General features: G+C 32.9%; 2 protein-coding genes across 2 annotated transcripts; both read left to right on the top strand.

Moving 5' to 3' along the window:
- Positions 1-684: 684 nt before the first annotated feature.
- LOC105322313 (phosphoglycerate kinase 1) lies at positions 685-7,023 on the top strand. The gene is made up of 12 exons (XM_011420953.4): positions 685-843; positions 1,316-1,366; positions 2,355-2,507; positions 2,698-2,842; positions 3,820-3,923; positions 4,321-4,440; positions 4,588-4,702; positions 4,973-5,152; positions 5,327-5,403; positions 5,597-5,697; positions 5,793-5,891; positions 6,433-7,023. Exons 1-12 carry the CDS (start codon positions 782-784, stop codon positions 6,474-6,476), a joined length of 1,251 nt encoding a protein of 416 aa, XP_011419255.3. The 5' UTR covers positions 685-781; the 3' UTR covers positions 6,477-7,023.
- A 2,685-nt stretch (positions 7,024-9,708) lies between these two features.
- LOC105322314 (uncharacterized) lies at positions 9,709-14,133 on the top strand. Its single transcript, XM_011420955.4, has 4 exons — positions 9,709-10,057; positions 10,854-10,923; positions 12,769-12,814; positions 13,372-14,133. The coding sequence occupies exons 1-4, from the start codon at positions 9,874-9,876 to the stop codon at positions 13,636-13,638; spliced, it is 567 nt and encodes a 188-aa protein (XP_011419257.3). The 5' UTR covers positions 9,709-9,873; the 3' UTR covers positions 13,639-14,133.
- The last annotated feature ends 5,960 nt before the right edge of the window (positions 14,134-20,093 follow it).

Consider the following 20,093-nt stretch of genomic DNA (forward strand, 5'->3'; position numbering starts at 1 on the left):
TTTAAAGTTCAATGCCTTTTATTTTATAGAGTTGGTCTGTGCTTCATATTTTTATCATAGTCTTACTAAGGTCAAATAGAAAACGGACCTTTTTTAATCAACAATAACTTTGTGACTTAATTAATTATGGTTCTATTGTTAGAGCAGCTGACCATATAACATGTAACCTTAAAGAAATTAAGCATTTTAGGTTGAAATACTAGTAGTTACATGTACTGTATTAAAATATTTAAACTGAGTATAGTTGGAAAATGTGCTTTTGCTAAATTGTATTGCACTCCATGCGTGGATTTAGAGGACGGGGGTCCGGGGGTCCGGGGGTCCGGACTCCCCTTCACCTTGCAAAATTCAATTTCTTTAAATCTACATTATAAAATTTCCAAAAACATGCCTCAGAACCCCTTGTTAATCTCAAATAACCATATCGGATCCCCTCCCCCTCCCCTGGAAATTTTTTAAAAAGGAAATTTTGATGGGAAAATGTAGCATTTGTACGATTTTATTTACCCCCCCCCCTCCCCCCATTACCCGGCCTTCATTTTTCATTTTTCATTTTTTTTTAAATCCGAGCATTATTTTAAATGTATGCATTTCACCTTTTTATACGCAAACAACAAGAGGTCACAAATGTTAAATTATGTGACAATTCGTAGTTTAAAAATTGTCCATTTCGGAATTTATTACCAAGCAGAGGAACTCTTCGGTCAAAGAAGGATATAAAGTTTACAGGGAAATTGGCGACTGCTTAAGTTTTGCTTATTTTAGAAAGATTTGTTGAAAGATGGCTTTGAACAAGTTGGCAATCGACCAGATAGACGTCAGTGGTAAAAGAGTACTAATGAGGTAAGTTGAACACCTGCTATTCGGTAAATTTCGGAGGAATGGCTTTTAAGTGACGCAAAACAAAGACCGGCAAGCTGACCTTGTGTTTACCTCAACTCAAGGCCATGCACGTTCATTTTGCATGTACATAATTTGTAAACACACTCGATATGTACGAAGTGATGGATACACGTTACTGATTATTTATTTATATTATTATTAATTTTTTTTTATCTCTATGTAATATTGCATTATAGTACAAACGCAAAATCGTTATTTTAGTGAAAGGGGGGGGGGATTACTTAATGTTGCTTTACAGTTACTCTGCAACCTTTATATTTCAATCTTATTCTTTACTCATGGGATTTTATTTTAAATGATGTTGCTATGTAGCTTTTGACAATGTTTGTAAATTGTGTTTATAAATATTACTTTAGTTTATTTGATTTTGTGACTGTTATTACATGTAATTAAATACATATTGCTTTTTCAGAGTTGATTTCAATGTTCCCTTAAAAGAAGGCAAAATCACAAACAATCAGAGGTAAGCAACCAGAGATAAGCAAATATTTATATTGGCTATCATAGTTTGATCCCAGTTATTGTTTACATCTCATTTTATTTTTCACTCACGCTTTTTTAAACAAAAATAAACATCTGTCGAAGAAGAACAATTGAAATTGATAAAGTAAAAAAATCCAAAGATTTTTTCATTGAGTACATTTTTTTTTTTATCCTGACCCTGAGAAATTCACAAAAACCAATAAAAAAACGATTTCTCTTCAAATATACAAGAGGAAAAATCTGTGTCACAGACATGTTATTAATAGTATTTAAAACAAGGTTTAATTGCTTTATATCACTCTGAGTTTACAGGTATAAATATAATTGACAAGGAACATGTATGATATGCACCATATGCCAAAAATGCTGGTCCATAAGTGTTTTAACCAGTAACACAGCTAACCAAATAGAAAGCATTTGGTCATCATATTTTTGAGATACTGTAAATATATTATATTTGTGTACAATATTTGACGGAAAATAGTTTTTGAACAAGTTAGCATGGATTTGAATTAGCATATTCCTGAATGTGACTATTCTTATACATATATGCATGGCATAGCGATGTACTTGATTTAGCGGAAGCCACATTCTGCCAAAAACGCCAAATAGAATACGCAGCCAAATGTAATGCGTTTACAATACTCAAATAAAAATTATGAATATGGTTATGTCATCTTACTAATTTTCCGATTACTAGTTTTTGCATCTAGGCACGTCAGAATTTGAGTTCACTTGTACGAAGGGCACTTGGATTTTAAAGTTAATGTCCATTCCTGTAACCGCTAACTTTTCATGCAAATCAAAATTCCTCATTGGTTTATGGGGATAAAACCTGTATGTTTTTTATTAATTTTTTTTTTTAAAGTTGGCCTTTTGGTGTTGTATTATGTATATGTATAGATATGAAAAGATACAGATTTTCTACATGATATTCCTTCTTGTAACAAGCTGTACTTTTTTTGTAGAATTGTTGCAGCAATTCCAACAATAAAGTATGCACTGGAAAAGGGAGCTAAATCAGTTGTTTTGATGAGCCACCTTGGTCGTCCTGATGGAAGAAAGGCAGACAAGTATTCTCTTTTACCAGTCAAAGCTGAGCTAGACAAATTGCTTGGAAAGTAAGTGAAGTTTATGGAGTCTGAATATCATTTTACATACTGGGTATTTTGATTTATCTTACCTTAATCTATTGCCAGTATAAAGAAGTGCACAGCATACAAAATATGCTGTTTTATGCATCTTACACATTTGCTCATTGTGTATGGCTTTTGATTGTCTATGATTAGCGTACATTTTTACCTCATTCAGGCCAGTGGAGTTTCTCTCTGACTGTGTGGGAGCCGAAGTGGAGGCTAAGTGTGCTGACCCCCCAGCAGGCTCTGTTTTCCTGCTAGAAAATCTTCGCTTTCATTTGGAAGAGGAAGGAAAAGGGGTCAATGAGGCTGGCGAAAAGGTAGTGTTTAAAAATACACAAATATTTAAGGAGGCTTGGTGGTCAATAAATTGAATTATTCACCATCTGATCTAACAAAAATTTTAATGCATGATTTTTTTTTAGCCATAAGTTATTGTTTAGTGAAAAAAACAACCCATATTATTTGCTTTTTAAATTTGGGTATTTTTCTATATTTTTATATAGAGCTTTTCTTTTAAAGGAGACCAATACAATCTAAAAATGGCCTCAACCATCAAGCCCTCTTAATAGTACTGATACATGATACTTGATTCACTATGACTTTATTTTATGATTTATTCATCATGATCATTTTCACACAACTTGCTTTCATGACTGAGCCTTTCTCATTGAAATAAAATTTTAAGAAACATAAATTAACTGGTTAACGGCAAGAAATTTGATGATGTTCTCCCAAACTCCATAAAATTTCTCACTTGGGATTAAAAATTGGTTCACAGAAATTGTCATGGTGTTATAAGGTAGTGGTAAATAAATACATATATGAATAAACATGTATTGGTACTGATAATTGTCAAAAAATTGAAAGAGGCTAAGGTAGTGTGCATTTAATATTTTTTTATTTGATATATTGTAAATTTACTTTAATTCAGTTTGGTTAGATGTGAGTTTTAAAAATGAGGAAGTGAATTGAGAGAATTGAGGAACGTACCTGATTCTAAATTTTATTACCGTACCTGGCAATTTCATTACAAAAGTTTCTTCATTTTAATTTTATATTGTCCAAATCCTCAATATTTTTCATTCATATTTCTTTAAAAATTAAGAAGAAAGTTATGCGTACTGGAAATTTTTATGTGCAAAGAAATAATTGTATCACCAGGTATCACTTTTTGGTATATTTTTATGTAAAAAATTTCAAGCATTAAGATCGGCACAGGAATGAATAATTATCCATTAGGTTGTAAAAACTGAACTACAAAATTACCTGTGTGTTTTATGATGCATTTTTCAAGGTTAAAGCATCAAAGGAAGCTGTTGAAGCCTTCCGTCAGTCCCTGTCTAAGCTGGGAGATGTGTATGTTAACGATGCATTCGGAACAGCACACAGAGCTCACAGGTATGATTTTTGTACCAAATAATTTTTCTACTGGATATCATTGCTTAGACTGTAGGAAAACCCAAATAGCATGGACATAGGGAACCTAAATTTCATGCAGAGTGATAATTATTGGTTGCATTGTCAAGAATATGATAAAGATTCTTTATGTGAATGACAAGGAAATGCTCATGTTTATAGCACATAAAATGCCATAAACATGCATTTATTTTTGCATGAACATTTATATTCTTGACAAATATTTATCATTCATATTTGAATTCCTCAAAAATCAATCTTTAAAGCACTAGGTAAATGCTTGTATTAAGAAAATTATGGAAGTTTTATTTTTGAAAAATGAAACTTCATGTTACAACTGTTACTTAAATACATGTATACCATCTTTTTTCCCAATTAGTTCTATGGTTGGATGCCAGCTTGCACAGAGAGCATCAGGATTTCTGTTAAAGAAGGAGTTGTCTTATTTTGCCAAAGCATTGGAAAATCCAGACAGGCCATTTTTAGCCATCTTAGGAGGGTAATTACATTTATTTTATTGGAAAATTCTTGCATAAAGGGTGCATGTATTCACAAAATGCATGCCTCTAAAAGTAAAATTATATGCATTGATCCTAACTTACATTCAAAAGTATGCAAAGAATATGGCAAATCATTTATTTGGTAGAGCCAAGGTTGCAGACAAAATCCAACTAATTGAGAATATGTTGGACAAAGTGAATGAAATGATTATTGGAGGTGGTATGGCCTTCACCTTCTTGAAAGTATTGAACAACATGAAGGTAAGAAACTTTGAACAGAAATCTCATTCCTTATTGTAATATTTGTATGTCATATTCCTATAAAAGAAGACAATAACATTTCATGTTAAAATGAATGAAGTCAATCAAAATTAAGAACAAATGTTAATATATTATTAGTGAATTGGTGTATTTCATAGAATAATATAAATAACCTTTTCTTCTACACGTTCTCTACCTTACTGCTTTTAGAACTTCTGGATTTGAATTTTTTGGATTCCATTATTTTCTTCATATTTCTAACTTTTAAAGATTGGAAACTCCCTCTATGATGAGGAAGGGTCAAAGATCATCAAAAATCTGATGGACAAGGCAGCTAAGAACAACGTAACAATAACTCTTCCCTCGGACTTTGTAACCGGTGATAAATTCGCTGAGGATGCCACTGTTGGATCTGCCACAGTAGAAACAGGAATTCCTGATGGATGCATGGTGAGACAGTGAAAAATCGAAATTAAGAATTTCCTTCTTTGTCTGCGAATTATTCATCAAGCAAGATAATTTGTCATTTTTCAAGATAAAAATTTGAATAATATGGGTGTTTTTTAATTTGATGGCTTAATTTTTTTGTGAATACAATTACTTATTTTGTGCTTCATTTAATAGGGCTTGGATGTCGGACCCCAGTCCATTGCCAAGTTTGCAGAGGTTGTTGGCAGAGCCAAGACTATTGTTTGGAATGGGTAATAAATTTTGTAAACAATTTTGCATTAAGAAACCTCCGACTACTAGTAGGGCTTATAGATAGAATGAATATTTGTCATATGATGGACATTTCTAGTACATGCACTTAGCATCTTAGCCTGATATTTCTAAAATCACCTTAACCTGACAACCATAGTACTGAGGTCTGACATGTATAACTTCTTTTTTTAGACCCCCAGGTGTGTTTGAGTTTGAGAATTTCAAGAAGGGCACAGTGGCTCTGATGGATGCTGTTGTAGCAGTGACACAGAGGGGAGCAACCACTATCATTGGTATGGGAAAAAAAATCATTCTTAACTTAATTTGTAAGATGTCTAAAGCTTTGTTACAATATGGACCTGAAAATGTACAAAAACTTTCTTTTAAGGTGGAGGTGATACGGCAACATGTGCAGCCAAGTTTGGAACAGAAGACAAAGTCAGCCATGTTTCTACAGGAGGTGGAGCCAGTTTAGAACTGTTAGAGGGTAAGTCCTCTGGTCTGTCTTTTATAGTCTGATACTTGTTTTCTGCTGTAAGCTGCTTTAGTATGGGCCAATAGACTATCTTTGTTGCGAGTACAAAGCACATGCACATTCATTGATGAAAATGGGATATAAAAACCTTTTTATACACTTTTGTGCATTTGAAATTGATATTTTTAAATATTTAGAATCCTATATCTTTGAATGCATATTATCTAAATCAGTTTAAGAACTTTCTTGAAATGGTGTTTGCAACATTGTGAATCAGTAATACATGTACCAACTTTTTTTTAGAACAATGTTCATTTGAAACAAATTCTGCGTTAAAAAAAGATAATTTCTTAAAATGTTATTTTGCTAAAAGTGATTAATTTTTTCCAAGCATTTTGATGTTTAAAGATTGGGGAGTTCGCAAAACAGATATTGTTTAAATGTTATTTAGGTAATCAAAAGGTGTTTAATTGTAAGTGCAAAAATTTCACATTTCAGACTAATAGTGAGAATTAAAACTGGTTCCATAATAAATCTGATCTTTTTTCCACAGGTAAGACACTTCCTGGTGTTGCAGCATTATCAGATGCTGCCTAGAAGGGGAAAAACAAATTCTGTAGATTTAAGGAGGGGGTCTAAGAATATTGGTGCAGGAGACTCTGATAGCAGCCATTATCAACAGATTTTGATTCGATTATGGTCATTAATATGTATCTATAGATTACTTTGAACACATTTTTTTTTACCAAAAAGAAACCTGGTATGTTAATATGTTGTATACTGTAATGAATAGATGGCTTATAAATAAAGTAACTCCAGTAATTATGTGTACAAGAGACGCAGGTTGTTCAGTTATATTGTCAGTTGTTATTAAGTTCTCCATTCATGTACATGTTGCATAATTTTTGTTTAAGTGGCATATGTAACTCTGTGGTCTTTGTAATGTTGTTTAACAAGAGTTTTCTACTAATTAAATTTTGCCTATTGTTGAAATTTTAAAATTTGAAGAAGGACTCTGCTTGCAGTCGACATGATATTTTACTTGTATCATATGCATATTGGTATATTGATACTTTAACCTGTTATTTAACCATTAATGCTTCTTATGTGCTTGCTCTGTTTTGTTATTAAAAATGAAACTGATCCAATACATTCTTCATTGATTTCAATTTAAACAGCATTGATGTAAACAAAACTGTCATGATTGATCCGAGATTCTTCTGATGCTTATGTCAATCCTTTTCTTTATGTGGACCTTTAAAGGGCCATATGTGGGGAAAAAAAGGGGGCAAAAGAATTGGAGGAGTCTTCATGTTCACGGCCATCTAGCATTGAAAATTAAAAGTCAGATTCTCAGATAGGTTACAGTGTTATGTCACTTTAGTTATTTTTTTGTTATCCCATCACCAGGGCAAGGCCATTAGTCATAATCGTTTCAAACCCAGAGATGAATTTAAACAACTTTGGTACACTTCGGAAGTAACTGTTCCAAGGGTTGAACTGTGACAATGAATCTAGCTTGTTTTGTCTATAAAGACCTGTAAATTACTGTAAGTTCATAATGGTCTGGATTATTTTGTCATCCTTAAAAATGGTGAAAAAGAATGTAATCTTAAAAATCTTGAAGTAAAAGGTTCGAGTGTGAAAACCATTTAGGTTTCAAATTTTTCTGTCACAAATATATTTGAATATATTGTGGAGGTAAAAAGAGATTTAAAATGATGGTGGGTTTCTGGAAAGAAAAAAGTGCCAAGAGATTACATTAAAAATTCATGATAAGAGTTTATTACCGAACAGTACAAAAATTATTTTACCATGACATTTTCAAGGTCAAGTTAGATTAAAAAAAATTGTTTTGGCTTCATCTGAATACATTGATATGACATTAGACTAGCTAACATACCTTTTAACATTTTGAATATACCCATTGTAACAAATCGGCATTGAGGTGGAGACGTTAGTTTTTGGTTTGTTTGTTTGGGTATGGGGTTGTTGTTTTTGTTTTGTTTGTTTTTTTTGTAAAAAACACAAAAACACCCACTATAGTTATTTCGTAAAATTCTAGTACACTCTATTATATAGTGTTCTAATAATAATAATAATACATCTTCTGTCTTTATTACGTGTTGATAAACATGATCGACTTTGGCTGTCGTGCATGTTGAAACCTTTTCCGTCCGCCCTTCAAAGGGTTGACACGGATCGTATCTCCTTTTTTTCCGGTATTTTCCTATATACCAGCGAATAAAATGCCGTAACTTTGAAAAACATCATAGTGGGTTTTCTTTTCTTTTTTTTTTTTGGTGGGGGGGGTCACAATTTTTATATAAAGTGTTTAGGATAAACAACAAAGTTAATAAGATAAAAGCACAATTTTAAGGATGTTGGATGATCAACAAATTGCCCATGTTATCTATCTTAAAATGAATAAGATTTTATTAAAATTCATATTTTCCTATAATATGTGTATACAGAGATCTTCCTCTCACGAAGATAAGTAGTCAGAAAATGGCCACGAACATCCGCCCAACTCTTCTCTCTCCCAATAGTTCTATTATCGTGAGTACAAGTGGCGAAATGTACCGTTTTCGTGATGTCTTATAATTGGAAACATATGTACAGAAATTAGGCACTTCAAACCAAAGTAACGATTTATGGAAGGGACTGTAAGAAATCGATATTTTTTGTAAACACTTTTACTCCTAGAAATTCTTCTTTTTTTTCAATAATTTTTTCTAAAAACCCTTTTAGCATTAATTTTTAATTTGCAAGAGTATCATATATTTTCAAAAAAAATATATAAATTTTTCAAATGTCAATTCAAACATTTTCTTTTTACAAAACTGAAGAATTGACATAATATACAAACTGATATTCAACATTTACAACATCGCGGTCCAAAAAAGTTTAAAATTGTGGATCTGCAACTGATGACACTATGAACTCAGGATTTCACATTCTAAATCTTCCTCTTTTTTTTTTTTTAATGTTTAACATATGCCGTCCCGCACTGCTTTTATTCATTCATCACGATCGCCTGATCTTAAATCACAAGTCATGTACAGAATTCTGCCAAACATTTGGTCAGCAGTGAAACATCGCATAGTTTATATGTGCTAATTTTATAACACATGTCATTACAGTGAGTTTAGTAAGAAATATTGCGTTTGCTGATGTTGGTAGCTTTACATTACAATAAAACAAATACATGTATATGCATACTCTCTCTCTCTCTCTCTCTCTCTCTCTCTCTCTCTCTCTCTCTCTCTCTCAATTGAATTATGGATACCCGTTACGTTACATCTATGTGCTTGTTTTTGGTTTTATTAGGGGTGTTTGGGGTTTTAATGGGGGGGGGGGGGGACTAACGAACTACTTCCAAAATACGACAAGCGATTAGGCCAAATAATTCTTCTCCAACGGTATTTCGTGACTTTTTGTTAAGGGGGAAAAACCACAAACAAACAATACCAAGTAAATATGTTTATAAGTACGTCATTTAATTCTAAAATAATTATTATGATTACGTAAGTGCGTCACATCTAATATTACATATATTCCACTTTCCCCTTTTAAAACCAATCCTAGAAAATAACAACTATATGGATGTTTACAACGTAAAGATGAAATGTAGGACTTGACGACCGAATGGGATGACAGCAACACCGAGGAATCTCGAATTGAAATTAAATCAGAAACAAATATCAATTATCACACTATCAGTGAATCTTAATTAATTACCTGAACTATAATTAATGACCGCGATAATTAGAAGTACATAAGTTAATAACAACCAATAATTAAATTTTTGAAACAAAAATGACATCTTGCACTCGGGTTTCCCGACAGATAGCTTATAAATACAAACACGTAGCGAAGTATTATCACCTACTGTACATGATCACTGCCAGTTTAAACTCAAGCCGCTACAGTACACAGCTCGCCGTGTACACATATTATAGCAAACAACCAGGGTACAGAGTGAAAGAGAGAAATGGCGAGGACAGATAACAAGAAGGGGAAGACCGTCTCTGCTCAGCAGAACTGGGGGCGTCTTCCAGGATGGATATTAGGGTGGATGTACACCAATGCCCTCATTTGTACGTGGGATGCCAGTTTTATTATGTTTCGACCTCACTCTCTACCCGGGGGTGCATATTCTTGGATATGGTATTTCTGTAAGTATCGATTTCTTTTTTTCCAATTTAGAAAAATTCATATACCATTCATAAATTCAGTCTGTGTATCCCTTTTTATTTAAAAATAGTTAATTAAACAAATCTCTCTCTAATAAACAAAAATGTCATTTTTATTCTACAAATTTTATTAATTATGAATATGTTTTGAAATTTATGATTTAAAGAGAAATTGAGTACTATGGTCTTCAAGGGAAAATTGAGTACTTTGGTCTAGTTACCTGTATTAGGAAAAATAGGGCAGAGACGAGTACGGCGTTAGTCCATTGTGGGAATGTGGGAGAGGCTTTGAACGTAAAGAAATTACTTCATCAAGGTCATTCCATAGGCCCCCAAAAGTGGGTCACCGGCAAAATACCTCCGTAGACCCATCCCGGTTGAAATCGATGAAAAACATCATGTTTCGAGAGAATAATTTTTATTATTTTGTGGCATTTTTTTTCTCCTTCAATGTTAAATAGAAAATCGAGAAGTGCATTTTAATTCCCTTTTTCTTGTATAACAATAAATAAAAGCTATAGTTTTCAATGGCATGTCATAACATTGTGTCTATAATTACTCAACTTGATTTAATTTTTTTTTCTAAGTGCAGAGTCTTTAATCTAGACCAAATTACTGACAGACGAGTTTGTTAAATAACTGATAAGTACACGTACAAAAATTCGAGCTTACTTAAAATTGTGTATGCGCTTTGTATATCGGTGTTTTGTTTTTATTTTATATATCTATAAATTATGGTACCCGTGAAATTAAATAATGCCGTGTTCAATTTTTGCAGATAAGTATTATGTCGACATCGACAAGAGATACGTCGACACAAGTGACCCATTCGTGAAGGCAATCAGTCTGTAAGTACACGAAAACTTACCGGTATATATATATATATATATATATATATATATATATATATATATATATATATATATATATATATATATATATATATATATATATTCACACAAAATATACAAATATGCAGTATATCAATAAATACATTCATGCTATTTATAACTGCTTATTAACATTACTGATTAAAAATCCGAGAATTAAAAAAATGGGCAATCGTTTAAAAAAACCTGTATGTTGAGTTCCATGAAAACCAAAGTCTGGCTTGACTATTATGATAATTTCTTGGTTGTACTTGTACATACTGTAGACCAAAATGATTTGTTTTTTTCTAGGTTAGTCACTTAAATCCACCCACTCCGTGTGTAGTTTGTATTGTGTAGATTGATTCCAGAGTCCAAGTACGGCTGAGTTTAAATAATGCAAGTTTGATCAATCTGTTATCTGTTGTTTTAGATTTTACCGGTAACACCCTGGAAAAGTGGATAGATCTCTCTCTCTCTCTCTCTCTCTCTCTCTCTCTCTCTCTCTCTCTCTCTCGTTTAATTAATGAGATGATACAAGTTCACATGTTGCACAATTAAGGAAAGGTGATGTCATTAGAAAACCCTTGACTCGGGAAGATGCATGCAACACAATAGCATGGAAAATACGTGAATATATCAGTATTTAATACACGTGCATAAATTTCTATGCCATTTAATGATTAAATACATACTTGAAAATAAACAAGTTTTAAAGTAGATCGAAGATCCAAAAATTTAACAAAAGAATTAAATAAAATTGATGAAACTTCTAGATCTGATGTAAACCATATTGACGTCAAAAAAGTACAGATCTGATCGATAATGTTCTGTTATGTCAATTCTATTTTTTTTTTAAATCTCTGAAGACTGGAGGCTCGCTGGGTCGGTACAAAAAGGTCACACAAAGTACAAAAAAGGAAAACCAAAAATAAACAAAAGACATTGTACAAGTCGAGAAACACTGCACCCGTGCAGCATTGGTGGCCTTGGGTCATTGTCAGAAGGGCTTATTGAATTTCATCTTAAAAGTTCATGAGCTATTTTAACCTGGTGTTCGGAAAGTATATAGATCTTTGATATCTACCCAGTTTACTGCGATTTATTTATATAAAATTATATGGTTAAATTTAAAAAAATAATTATAATCTAGGCTTAAACTGTTAAACATATTGTGTATTTTGCTTTATACAGATGTCTTTAACGAATCAACTTTTTGAAATATTTTTGAATAGTAAATTATCCATTCATTAATCAATCTTGAATTCACTTGATGTGTGTAAATGCAAAATTTAAAGTATGACATTACCAAACCAACCTCCACACCCAACCTTCAACCCCCGATATATACTGTGGTAACATTTTAAAAATTCTCGGGGGCCAATTTTCATAGATTGTGGGTTTTTTTTTTTTGCTTATTCGTGGTGATGTAATTTCATGATGCGTCGGTTTTCAGTTTCAGGAAGAATACTAACTCTTTCAAAATTTGTTTTTGTCGACGATGTAAATTTGTGGGTTAGGGCTACCCTCGAATTCCACGAAAATTGAACCACCACGAATTCTACTGATTATACAGTATACTGAATATATGATAAGTCATGAGAGAATCTAATCCAAACTCTACCATATATAGTCATTTTTTTTTAGATTTTGTTAAGATTTAGTGAATTTAATTTTTTGAAGAATGCAGTGTCGATATAGTAATACTTATTAGAAATAATGGACTACATTTACAGTAACACAAAGATTGGCATATGAATTACAATGTTCATTGCACAGTTTATTTTAACCACTTCTCAAAAAAATGCTTTCTTTTCCTTGCAGACAAAACTATGTTGAAGTATTACTCAGCATTATCACTATTATTCTGGTAAGTATTTATATTAAAGTATTATATTTTTTCTTTTGAGTTTTAAAAAGATTTTTTTAATCATAAACAACGTCATATATCATGTAACAAATACCGATTTCTTACAGCTTCGAGTTACTAGTATTTTATTTCATCATGTCCACTTTAATTTTTAAATATTTATTCTAAAAAAAATTATTTCATGTGAGCCTCGAGCATTTGTTATAACAAGGATTAGAATCATTTTATTAACATATCTAAATTTTCCATGCCAGTAAATCAGATAAATCTATATATTGCAAGAACCGTTTCAAAAAGAGCTTGGACTTTCTATCTAGTTTGCTCATCAAAACAAGCTTTCAAATACCGACCTCCTTTCTTTTATTCGGTATGTAAAGCTCATTAATATTCACAGACTGTCAAAATCGGAAGTTGTTTGCCAAGATGTGCTAAATTGACTGCATGAAGACCCCACCTTCATCAAATCGGAGTTTGTCACGTAGTGCACAAAGTCCAAGCTCTTGTTAAAACAGTTTTATAGTGATTATTATTATCATATTTTCGATTTTTTTCATTAGCACTACAAGTCCAGTCGCCATACCCGGCTGATGGCGTACAACGTGAACATCATGACGATGTGGAAAACAGTGACGTACTTCCTGATGTTTACGGACATCTGTGGGGCGGGTCATTGGATCGGAACGGATTCCAGCCTCACCCTCACGCTGCTCTTCTACTTCCCTAACGGAGTCTGGATAGGGGTACCCCTCCTGGCCATGTACCATTTGTGGCCGTCTTTTACTCAGGGTCAAAACGAAAAGCAAGGAGGTAAAAAAGACAAGTGATTGAGCATCGAGCAGAGAGCCTAAACAACAAGGCATCAAAATAAAGAATACGGTCACTCGGCCAGTGAAGTCCATAAAAAAGGGACTTCAATGTAAATTTTATCCCAAAATATAACAGATCATACGAAGATTCATATAAGAAATCGCTTGTGAGGATTATGATGTGAGATTTTTAGGATGAATACTCTGTGAATCGATTTGAAATACCGATGTTTATTTTTTACATAACGTGTAATGGAATGCATGTGAAACAGCGCTATATAGCTTTCCTGGTCTTTTTAAAATTTTGCTAAGAATACGCGTCCAGATGACAGTATAGCAAACACGAACATTTTACTTGTAAAATTCAAGAGAGATAGCTATATATGTACATGTATAAATGCAGCAATATGATCAAATTGCAGGTGCACTGTCACAGCAGTGAAAGCATGCATATAGAATTTTGTTGAACTGTACATTAATCATATTTATTAGATTAAATTGATATAAAAGTCATTCGACATTTGTTGTGTTTTACTTTTTACGGATCTGAAAATTTTGATATAGAGATTCTTTAGATTACATATTTTTTTCCACACCAAAGTATTGGGCGTTTTTGGGGAGTTGATTTTTAAATTCACTCCACATTCGTACGTACCTAGGCCTGAGCCAATATTCCTTTGTGATCTGACTTTTAAAGTGATTGTACAGTATTATATATATCCAAAGGAATATTTTTTTTATTCAATCGAAATTTTAGTATGACAAATGTTCAAGCACGAAAATTGATTTTCCTATTACGTCTTAACTTTTCCTTAACGTCTTAACCTTGTTGAAAAAGGTCAAGGTCGTCCGCCATGTAGGGTGTTGAAAAATCCTGACCAGCGAAAAACAAATTTAAGTGAAAAATCTGCATTAGTAAATTTATTATTATGTGACTTTTGGATTTGGTTTGGATTCTAATTCTGTTTCATGTGAGTAAATCTACACTAAACTTTGAGAAACGAATTTTATAAGCTTTTTGAACTTGCATTGTACATGCCATTGAGTAAAGCTCACCATGCGTGTGTGTTATTTGTGGTAAATCATCATGCCAAACAAGAAAAACAAACATAAACCTAGACAACACCAAGCGAAACGCCCCAGATCAGAAATCAGCACTAGCGAAAGTGACATTAGTAATACAATGGCAAAATCTAACGTTAGTTACATAGAAGACACTGGCTTTGACCAGGACTTTCATACATTGAACACTCTACTTGAGACATTCTCGAAAGATGAAAATACCACTAAAAAAGCTGTGACCATTATCCTGAATCATGAGTCTTTCAGATCCCACATCTCTGACATATTATTAGAGAAAGTTTCAACCCTCGAAAGTCGCATTGATTCACTTGAATATCAACTAGATGACTTGGAACAATACTCGCGACGGAACTGTATCAAAATTACGGGTGTTGCTGAGGGTAAGGAAGAGAATACTGACGAAGTTGCTTTGAACGTCATCAACAAGCTTATACTAGGACCCGACAAGACCTCTATCTCATTAGATAAAGTTGAGCGCTCGCATCGTGTTGGGAAACCCCGGGATGATCGTCCGAGGGATATCATAGTGAAACTTACTTCCTACCGTGACAGAGCTCTTGTATACGCAAAGAAAAGCAACCTCAAAACGTACAATCAAAATGAACTGAATGCACACAAGATCTTCATCAATGAGTCCCTAACGAGAAAACGCATGGACCTGCTTGTTGCTACAAAGAAGATATTCAAAGAAAAACGCATCAACTCGGTATGGACCTATGATGGGCGGATTATGGCGAAAACCCACACCGGGAAGAAGTGGACTATCACACGGTCCACAGATATCGACAAACTGAAGGAGTTTATTCGTAGTGAGCGACCACAACCGGTTACGTCCACCCCGGCAGGCAGGTAAACTGTTTTACTTGCGCCCCGCTTTCATCATGTGTGTGACTGATCCTACATACCGTTGTGCTATTTTTAGAATGGGATTTCCCCCATACATTTTGACGTGTTCATGCGCTATTCCAGAGATGCGTTCTAAATGACTTTCACTGTTATACGTTATTAAATAACTCTTTATTTATTTTTTTATTTTTTCTGCTGGTTACTCGTATCTAAATATGAGTCTGTATATACAAGTAATCTATATCTACATATCTTTATTTGTACTGTTTGCTGTATTGTATACTTCAAACACTCAAAGGTCGTCTTTTTTTCTTCATGTGACGATTCTTTTTTGGAATGTTATTTTTGTGAAATGCTTTTCGCAAGAAAACCCTATTCTTGCATGTATTTCAAAGTTTACATATTATTTTGTATATATGTTCTGTTTTGACTGTATTTTCAATTTCTTTCCGTATTCTTACGATCAATTCAAACCGGTTTTCTTTTTATGTACTTCCACAGCATATCCGATGTATAGAGAGCTCCTGTCACCAAACTTCTCATACCTAAGCTATATTTTTGATACACATGATTAAGGTAAACTCAACCTATATTGAGATGACAGGGGTTCATTTTCATTCTTACTCTATGAGAAATTTACACTTCTTCTGCATTATTTTTTTGCTCCTCATGTTAGGTAATATCGAAACCAACCCAGGACCAAATAACAATACTTCTTTTACGAAACCTCTTAGTATTGTACACAATAATGTATGTAGCCTCTTACCCAAGTTAGATATTATTACTGCGGAATTATCAATGTATGATATAATTACAATTAGTGAAACCCACCTTGATGATTCTATTAATAACGAAAGTATACAGATAGATGGCTTTCATCCACCTATACGTAATGATAGAAATAGATATGGTGGTGGTGTTGCAATATATATTTCTGACAAATTAAGTTATTACGAACGTACTGATTTATCAATGCAAGGGTTAGAAATTGTTTGGTCAGAAATTCAGACAAATAACAAAAAATTCCTGATAGGTACATTATACAGGCCGCCTTCTTCTTTAGTTAGTTATTGGGATTTACTCGCCCGAAACCTTAACAAAGTTCTTGATCATAATCTCCCAACATTTTTGCTGGGTGATTTTAATACCAATGTTTTTTCAAATCAAAGTACAAGGTTCAAACAAATACTTCAACAACTCAACTTACACAATTTAATCAATACACCGACAAACTTTACAATCACAGAAGGTACATGTATTGATTTAATAGTTACAAACAACCCAGCCTTAGTTAGAAATACAACTGTATCTCCTCCATTTTGTAGTACACACTCAGTTGTAGGCATTGACTTGCATTTCTGTTCACACAAACAATATGCTTATAGGAGAGAAATTACTGACTACAACAATGCTGATTTTGATAAACTCAATAACGAGTTGAGTTATGTTGATTGGGATGTAGAAGTCTTCAATTCCACAGATATAGATAAAACATACTCAAATTTTACAAACACTTTTAAAACTATTGTAGACAAACATGTACCCAAGAAAATTGTCACAATAAGGCCACGGGATAAAGTATTTATGAATAGCACTATCAGAGTTTTAATGAGGAAGCGCAATCGTATCCACCATAAAGCTGTAAAAACCCAAAATCCTCTACACTGGGAAAGATATAGATACTTGCGTAATAAAGTTATAGATGAAATACGTGCTTCTCGACAGAAATATAATAAAAAAATTTCAGACCAAATTAATAAGTCAATTCCTCCTGGTAAATGGTGGCGAATAGTTAAATCACTTTGTAAATTAAACAACAAACACAAACCATCACCTCCATTGAAAGTCAATGGTCAGACATTATTTCATCCCATAGACAAAGCTAATGCATTTAACAATTTCTTTACAAATATTTCTACCATATCTGTGTCCCAAAACTTAGCACACAATGTACCAGACCCACCTTTACATCACATGAACACTCACTATATTACTGACAATGAAGTATTGGATCAATTACAAGCTATCAATATATCTAAGCCATCAGGTCCTGACTCCATAACACCAAGAATTTTAAAACAGGTTGCACATGTTATTTGCAAACCTTTGGCTAAACTATTCAATATGTCACTAAGTAATGGTGTACTTCCCCACATATGGAAAATCGCAATGGTTACTCCTGTTTTTAAAAATAAGGGTGCTCCTGATGATGTAAATAACTATAGACCCATATCAGTTACATCTGTTATATGTAAGTTATTAGAAAAAATTATAGTCAAGCATCTCAATAACTTCATTCTTGAAAATAACATTTTGTACAAATATCAATCAGGTTTTCAAAGTGGAGACTCAACCACTAATCAGCTGGTTGAAATCTACAACACCATTGTTTCCAATTTAGACAAAGGCAAAGACATAAGGTTCATATTTTGTGATATATCCAAAGCTTTTGATAGGGTTTGGCATGAGGGTATCATTCTTAAATTAAAACAGTATGGCATTTCAAGTCAAATTATTAACTGGGTAAAAAATTATCTATGGAATAGAAAACAAAAGGTAGTCTTAGATGGTTTTACATCTTCATTGGGTCCTACTAACTCTGGTGTCCCACAAGGATCAGTGTTAGGGCCATTCTTATTCCTATTGTACATTAATGATATTGCCTCTGACTTGTCCAATAATGTTCGACTATTTGCTGATGACACATCACTCTATGTTATTGTTGATCAGGATATTATGGAAGCAGCAGATTCTCTAACAAAGGATCTCGACAAGTTAGATAAATGGTCCAAAAAATGGATGGTTGATTTTAATCCTAAAAAAACTATAAACTTAAACTTTACTCAGAAAAATATTCCTCATCCTACTATTAAATTTGGTAATAATGGTCCTGATATTACAATACAAAATAATCATGTTCATTTAGGACTTAATTTCCAGTCTGATGCAAACTGGAAATTACATATACAAGGCATATATGAAAAGGCTTGTAGTAGATTAAACATGTTGCGTATGCTCAAACACACACTTTGTCGCGATGCATTAATAAAAATATATCTGTCCTTTATCCGACCTGTTTTAGAATATGGCGATGTTATTTGGGACAACTGCAATGACAGGGAATCAGATCTTTTAGAAGATGTTCAAATCACAGCAGCTAGAATTATCACAGGCTTAAGAATCAATTCCTCTAGAACAAAGTTGTATTATGAATTGGGATGGGATATGTTATCAGAAAGAAGAAAAGTGCACAAGTTAATTTTGTTTTATAAGATGGTAAACCACATGGTACCTACTTACCTTGAAAATCTTTTAGAACCATGTATTCCACCTATAACCCCATATCCTTTAAGAAATCATGATGAATCTACTTACACTATCCCTCAAGCCAGAACAACATCTTATTTAAAAAGTTTCATACCATCTACAGTTAAGCTATGGAATGATCTTCCACTAGCTATTAGAAGTCTTCCAAAGTTGGCTTGCTTTTCAAATGCTATTAAGAAATATTTTTTTAAGACTCCAACAAAACTTTTTAATTTAGGGAATCGGAGGGAAAACATTATACATTGTCAACTAAGAAATAATGCTAGCAGTTTAAATGCTGACTTATTTTGTGATTTTATTCGAGAAAATTCTGTTTGTGATTATTGTGGTTTTCATACTGAAAATGCAAATCATTTTTTCTTTGAGTGCCCAAAATATAATGATGAAAGAAATTGTTTCTTTCATCAAATATCTATGTTAAATCTCCAAAAACCAATTACCTTAGATCTATTACTGTATGGAGATAATGATGTTTCATATGATGAAAATGTTAAATTGTTCAAGCTTGTACATGAATACATTAAAAAATCCAGAAGATTTGTGTAAAGAAAATAATGTAATTAACACATATACTGAAAATGTAAACAAAATTATGCATATACCTATATTTATATATATATGCTGTAACCTTATTGACAAAACTTGATAATTCTGTTCTACTTTTGTTATAACCGGTTTTGTCAATTTTATCTTTTTTTTCCCCTCTTTTTTTCTTTTGTTCACTTTGCTACACAAAAAAATCATGTATTCTTAATTGTATCATTTAACTCCACAATTCTTGTATTTTATACATATGACTACCTTGTACCTAGTGGAGAAGGCTTAAATAGGCTTTGCCTGCTGCCCAATCCTATTATGTAAATATTATTTTGCATAATAAAATATGTTCAAATCAAATCAAACCTTGTTCCACCAAACACACCATTAAGAATGAAGTCCTTTGCGTACGTCTTGCTTAATTGAAAAAAAAAATCGAAATGTCGTCTATTGAATAAATCATCCTCCAAGTAATTTTACAGCCATATGTATCAAACTTATCCTTTAAAAAATCAATCGAGATCTGTCGGTTGTTGAAAATTCGTAAGCTTTCACCAATAATCGAATCAATCAAATCATTCCGAAAAGAACAAATGGAGACCCGGGGGGGAGGGGGGGGGGGGGGGTCAGAAACCAGTCTAAACATATGTTCCACTCTGTTCTCTTCTAGTATGATGATC

Source organism: Magallana gigas, chromosome 2 (assembly GCF_963853765.1).
Source record: "Magallana gigas chromosome 2, xbMagGiga1.1, whole genome shotgun sequence".
Taxonomy (NCBI): Eukaryota; Metazoa; Mollusca; class Bivalvia; order Ostreida; family Ostreidae; genus Magallana; species Magallana gigas.

What these genes read in the sequence shown, in the direction of transcription:
- LOC105322313 (XM_011420953.4), top strand. Translation starts at nt 782, where the DNA reads ATGGCTTTGAACAAGTTGGCAATCGACCAGATAGACGTCAGTGGTAAA. An exon ending in CTAGACAAATTGCTTGGAAA is followed by an intron (nt 2,508 to 2,697) that starts GTAAGTGAAGTT and finishes TACCTCATTCAG; the next exon opens with GCCAGTGGAGTTTCTCTCTG. An exon ending in TTTTTAGCCATCTTAGGAGG is followed by an intron (nt 4,441 to 4,587) that starts GTAATTACATTT and finishes TTTATTTGGTAG; the next exon opens with AGCCAAGGTTGCAGACAAAA.
- LOC105322314 (XM_011420955.4), top strand. Translation starts at nt 9,874, where the DNA reads ATGGCGAGGACAGATAACAAGAAGGGGAAGACCGTCTCTGCTCAGCAG. An exon ending in TTCTTGGATATGGTATTTCT is followed by an intron (nt 10,058 to 10,853) that starts GTAAGTATCGAT and finishes CAATTTTTGCAG; the next exon opens with ATAAGTATTATGTCGACATC. An exon ending in GCATTATCACTATTATTCTG is followed by an intron (nt 12,815 to 13,371) that starts GTAAGTATTTAT and finishes TTTTTTCATTAG; the next exon opens with CACTACAAGTCCAGTCGCCA.